The sequence below is a fragment of the Puntigrus tetrazona genome, chromosome 14 (assembly GCF_018831695.1).
Source record: "Puntigrus tetrazona isolate hp1 chromosome 14, ASM1883169v1, whole genome shotgun sequence".
NCBI lineage: Eukaryota > Metazoa > Chordata > Actinopteri > Cypriniformes > Cyprinidae > Puntigrus > Puntigrus tetrazona.
Genome location: NC_056712.1, coordinates 5769057 through 5775706, shown reverse-complemented (window position 1 = coordinate 5775706; position 6650 = coordinate 5769057). Strand labels below are relative to the sequence as shown.

The 6650-nt window shown below is 38.9% G+C and overlaps 1 protein-coding gene across 1 annotated transcript in view; it reads right to left on the bottom strand.

The window, feature by feature from the left end:
* The window catches only part of LOC122358230 (neuroligin-3-like), a 53156-nt gene that overhangs the window by 15582 nt on the left and 30924 nt on the right, over positions 1-6650 (bottom strand). Inside the window, exon 4 of the mRNA XM_043258014.1 lies at positions 1896-2685. Coding sequence (XP_043113949.1) covers positions 1896-2685 — 790 coding nt within the window. The remainder of the gene's footprint in view (positions 1-1895; positions 2686-6650) is intronic.

The following is a 6650-nucleotide window of genomic DNA, read 5'->3' as shown; positions in this document are numbered from 1 at the left end:
GCTCTACTTTTAATTGTGTGCGCTGACGATATCGACAAAACGTGATTTTATAAAATAAAGAAATTCGTATTGAACAGGAGCGAAAAAGAACTAAGCGAAAAAGACATTCTAAATATATCTATGGAAAAAATAAAATCTAAACAAAAAACGAAAACTCTTTCGATATAAGCGTAATCCGTAAAGATGGCTTCTCTCTAAAGGCGCGCTTATGAGGAGATGGAGAGTCTTCCTATTATTTTCCCTCGACACATTCATCATAATTACCTTTACTGGGGCTTTGCGGCAGGACTGTTGCGTAGGTCTGAGAGCAGAACTCTTCAGATTCAATATGTTGGTTTACATTTTATCATTTAGCAGACGCTTTCATCCAAAGCGGACAACAGAAGCAATCCAAATCAACAAAAGAACAACGATATGCACAGGCTATGAAAACACATACACACACACAACATGTAGGACGATAGTAGAGTATAGGATGATAAGTAATATGGGTATATATAAGCAATATAGATAAGCACTTTGTCCATTGTTCAGTAAAATATGCATACTAATGTTGCTATTGCTATCAGAAAATGAGTTCTGTCAAATGATGAATCAATAAATATACAGTAATGCATCGGATCAAATATTATTGCAACATGGAAAAGTGCAGCTTTAACAGTAAAGAATGAATCTTATGTATTTGAGGTTACACCAACGTGAGTAGATGATGACCGAATCTTCTATTTAATGCAAATGATCTGCAGGAAGTGTACATTTATTCAACTCGCCAAATCTAGAAATGCAATTCCTGCCAATTTTTTGTTTCATTTAAATGGCTATGACACTTTGGTCTATTAAAGGGCACCTATTACGCTTTTTTATTTGACCTTTCCTTTAGTGTGTAATATAGCTGTTTGCACATGTAAATGATCTGCAAGGTTACAAAACACAACGTCCACAGCGAAGAATGAGAATAGGGACGCTTTGGAATAATTATCCATCAATAATAGGTAACTATGCAGGAAGTAATGCAGAATAAATGAGTAGTACAACCTGAAGCTAACCAATCAGTAATAATGGGGAATTTAAGACAGAGTTTGCTGCATATTAGATAATCAATAATAACTAAATGAGATTAAACTCATTAAGTACTATTAAAGGTGCGGATTTTCGCAAACAGTCCAACCAACAGCAGCATCACATAGAAAAGAGAAGATGAATAATGATGTTCATGGCAATTTTTTTTTTTCAAATACTGTGTTTATGCCTTTTTTTTATTTGTATGAACAGTTATGCTAATAATTAGCTTTATTTTGCAAGCAAGTTTAGCCAATTTCAGTCTATCTTGCTAATAAACAGTAATTATGTGTCATCATAGACACATAATTGCAGTGCCTAGTAATTTGTGGAGTTAATGTACAGATATCAATAAATGAGACAATAGCAACATGAATACGCATTGCTATGAATCTGAACAAGAGAAAATGATTGTTTTTGTCAACCATGGGCTGTTCCTAGCCAATGAATTAATTGAGTGTAAATATATCAAAATATATACTATATGTGTGTGCTTTTATATATACATAATAAATATACACAGTGCGCACAAGTATGTTATGCAAAAAAATCTTTACATGTATTTATGTGTATATATTTGTATTTGATATATACATGTAACATCTTTTTTTTCTCAAATATATACATGCAGATGTGTATTTATATATTCATATTTATTCATTACAATTCAATTGTATTTTCCAGACTGCAGTCTAATGGTAAGCCAGCATTCCACACAAGCATCCTCAACGAAAAAGCTTGGATCGGTCAATTAAAAGACCAGCTGCCATCGTGCATCACACAAACACACAATGATCCATGCCCCAGACTTTGCATGATGTAAGTTAGGCACTTACCCAGTTTTGGCAAAGTTTGTCCAGTAGGTCATGACAACAGCACTGAGCATGACATCATTCTTGGAGAAGTTGCAGGGGAAGAGGTCGGTGGGGCCAATCATGGGAATGCCAAAGACGTAGGGCACCTCATCTCCGTGGGCTGCATCTGACCAAGCGGGCTTCATCAGGCTCTGGCAGTGGTGGTAGAAGGCGTAGAAGTACGTTGGCGACCCGTAGCGGGCGTGAAGATCTGCCGTCACCACCGAGGGCTCCACCCACTGATGATCGGTGAAAAGCGCCACCAGAGTCTTACGCCGCGTCTCAGGGTTGTCTCTGTCCGCCCAGTCCGTGTACATGAACTTAATGGTTTCTCGTAGCGTATCTTTTCCCTCTGGGTAACCATAAAGACTGTCCACAAAGTCAGAGACCGAGAAGTCGAAATCATTGCCCGAGACGCCATCTTCAGAGTCCACAACGTTCTCCACGAAGCGCAGGCCCTCTCCCTGGTTGACACCCAGCATGATGTCATAGTTGAGGAACTCGCCCTGCTCCATCAGGATCTCAGGGTCGTCTGGAATGACATCTCCGTCGATGACTGGGCCAAAGGCGACGTGGTATCTCGCTGGCTGGATGTCTTGCTCCACCAGCTCACGAGCGCTCTTTTTTCTCAGGCAGTCTACCATGTCTAGCGTGTCCAGCACATTACAGCCCACTTTCTCTGCCAGCAGCCTCGTGTACTTAACCGGCTGGTAGTTGACGGCCCAGCTGGACAATGCTGAGCCACTCTGGATTATGGCACGATGAAACAGTCCTGCAGCAAGAGGAGACAAAATAAATGCATTTTAAGCAATGCTTCACATCAGGAATAGATGAATATAAAGTAGGACTGGGAGTTTAATGTTTTCAGCATCGTTTGATTAAAGTAATACTTCTATTCTGTGCCTTTTTCGGTGTGATGCCATGGTATCGTGAAAATCTGAAAATTAATGTCTTAAATCTTACACATAATTCGAAAAAAAGCCCTAGAAAACTGTTGCTGGCAAGTAACTCGAAAGTGACAACATAACAGATGTAGTGCATCTAAACTTCATTCATATCACCCGTATTCACACCATGAAACTTTTTTAGTCATCAAAGCAAATGTAGTAGATACTCAGTATGAAACTGTACACGAAACATTCGTATACATCCTTAGCTTAGTGCTAACCGCTTTGCCTGATAGCTAACGGATTGCTAAGCTAGTTTGCTGGTTTTTCAGTAGAAAGAATGGGGTAAGTTGACCCACCCTCTGTATCTTGGGAACTGTGCACTTTTTCATGTCATATGACCAAATATTTTGGATCCGCTTTTGTCAGACTTTGAAAGACTTTGGCTGTTTTTAGCATACTATAAAAAATGTAATGGCTGCTAAATAAAAACAAAATTATCTAGGTGTAAAAATATTTGATGCATTGATGATTTGATGATTTTGCAACATATAAAACCATGTGAATCATTTAGATTAATATTACTCTTAGTAAGCAAGCTAGTTTAGCCAAGACTCTGTTCTCTTTCTTGTATATCATATTATGCAACAGGTTCGGTTTAAAATACATATGTAGGCTATTCAGAAAAAGAAGATGCTTTTTATCACATTATAATCAAATAAACCTTTCCACCTCTAGGCTATAATGGCCTGTTTATCATTATTTCATTTTTTGTTTTACCCAACAATCTCTCTGTTTAGTCAGTTTTTGGGAAGGTTACAACTTTGGTGTTCAACATATTATTTCAGAAATATGTATGTCGAAACAATTAAAGATTTCAATTGAAACTTTATTTTTTGGTTTTATGTTAAGTTAGCTTTGAAAAAAAATTGATTTCTAAGTTAGTTTGAAGAGGTAAATTGTGAAGTACTACTGTGAACACTTACTAAGGGGTAGCTTTCCCATTTGTACATTACAAATGAAAAAGCTAGCCCTTAGTAAGTCTAAGGGGTACTGAATCTTTCATGACCACAAAATAAACAATAAACACACATGTGTCTGCAGAGTATCACTGACCAAAAGACAACCAAATCAAACAGCATTAGTTTTAATTCTCTTCAGAGTCAGTGAAATCACTTTCTCTTCCACTATGCAGTATTCACTACAAGGAATTGATAAACGAGCTTGTGAACCGTCTGTGTATATAGCACACCATGCAGTATTCACTATAAGGAATAAGTTATAAGAGATTAGAGCAAACGAGCAAATGTCTGCCGACCATTCGGATTTATTTTCGCTCCATTATGTTCACGGTTAACATTTTATGGCGAAATAATTTTTAAGAGCTTTGCTGTTTACATAGGATGCGGTCTTGGAGTCAAAAACAGCTAAACAGAGCCTAACACGATGCACAGGTCTTGAGAATGCATCGCTACACCTTAAAATGCAATGCTTTTTCGAGTTGGACATGTAGGTATCACGTGACCCAGTCATACATAGACCAATGATAATAACAAAATGTGTGCAGGTTGAAGAATGCCATTTTTTGTATGAATGGCTCAGACTCTATATTTTGTTGAAACAGTTTGGATTGTTGTGGATTGTGGACTGGGGATATAGAAATTAGGTTGAAATAAAAACAAAATACTAAATTCTAATGACACAAATGTATTTGATTTTTTTCATTTCTGGGATTTGTCTAGCTAGTATTGATATATGCTTCAGTGGATGTTTTCACAAAGCCATATAATTAAATCAATATACTTTACATTATCAACAACCTATTATAATGTCACACTTCAGAAGCCTTCTGTTATTATCTGAAGGCGCTGAACAATTATAGAGTGTGAGCCTAATTAAAATAGTTTTATGACCAGCGAAACCCGTTTAGGTCTAAATATTTTCTCAGAGTTTGTTTGCATTGATCTCACATAATCGCGGCTGCCAAAGCAACACAGAACGCAGAATATGATTAAACCTAATCATTGCACAAACATGGGCACAGATGGCCATGGGCCGAGGAATGCAACATAATTTCATCCATTCGGCTGAAACGTTCGCAGCTATAATCTACACCCACATTTGTGTCGAGATGTGTATCTGAATGTGCTGAGATCCAGGACTCCAGGACTTTTTAACATGCGCATGTCAGCACTCAAACCTTTCAACACATCCTCTGCTCTCTACAGCTCAGATCACCGATAAGAACATGCAAACGGAATCTAATTCTTCAACTACACTTACACTCCTACTCCTTCTTTATCAACAACAAAGAAGCCTGGGCCCAGTAGTGCGTAGGTAGCGCAACGTACCACACATCCCAGCAGCGAGAACAGTTTTGGCCTCCCTCCCACCTTAATGACCGCTCAATATTACTATTACCACCCATCTGCGGCGCACACAGCTAGAGACTTAGAAATACCCAAGCGAGCTAGCATATGCATGCTGTTCAATGATTATGAATGCCTCAGAAACGTTCGAGAGATGCGCGTTTGAGGGCTCAGAATCGCAGCATCTAAAAAAGTTCTTTTTCTCCGTTTGTGTTCTCGTACCAGGTTTGTTTTTCTTGGAGACTCCCTGCTTCACCCTCCTCTGGGCACTTTCTTACCTGACTGCACAATTGATCCGCAGCGAGGCTTTTCTTTGTTGGCCCACTGCACACTAAGGAAATTTACCCACTACTTAGGTTTCCTAATTTCCCCAAAGATAATGTTCTGGAGGCCAAGCGATGAAGAGAATCCGAGACTGCTGGAATATCCAGGAGTCGCACCTTGCAGGCTGTGATATTTCCAATCCAACTAACCTGCCTAACCTTTCATTTTTGCCATTGCTCTTCGCTGGGGGAACGTGCTGTCAGATGCAGCGCTGGTGGACTGTTAACACCTGACACGTGTATTTGTGTGCGCGTCTGCGTTGGAGGCTGAGAATAGCTGAGCTCTTCGCTCCGCTGCAGGCGCTCAGGACAGGACAGTGGCCAGACTCCCAGGGCGAGGGAGCAGATGTCAAGGATATCGACTCTCTCTCCAAAGCATTCGCAGGGTGGCTGGAGGATGAAAGATGGCCACCTGGGGCTCGGGAAGCCAAGACTCTATCTGTTCCCTTTCTCTCGTTCCAATGACCCAGCTTTTCTGAGCTCTAAATACGCAGTAAAGTGCTAAGCGGAAATATTCAAATTCATGCATTTGAATCGCATTATAACATTCCCATCCATTTGGATTACGGAAAAAAACAGTGCAATGATCTACTTATTGCTACGCGATTTTTGCAATCTCACAAATACTTTCCTCATATCTGACACTGTGAAAACATTATGTAACTATAAGACTCACTGAGCAAAATAAACTCATTTTTGCTGTCATTGATTATGAAGGGAGTTTTGACAAAAATTCTGAAATCAAATCACCGATAGACTTTTGCTGATCTTGAATTGAGCGCTAAAGCGATTATGAGGAGAACAAGCTGATCTCAAAAAATATGTACCTATGTGCACTTTTTGTGCAACACCGTTTTTTTATGTACCTTACTGCATGTTTCGTGCAGTTTCAAAGAGAAACATCCACTGAGTGGTATTAAAACACAGGTTTAATATGTGAACCCTGGCACATTTTTATTACATTGCTATACGTATGTATTCCAATGGTTTAACATTTATTAAATTTTAGTGCGTCTTAAGCTGCTAAATAATAGAGTCCCTTTGCAGTGTTCACTGCTCCCTATTTCCTAAGCGCAGGAGAAGTCCAATTCCTATGTCATATTATATTGATAAACTGGTTAAAACTATTCTGTATTAATGTACAGAAAATGTAACTTT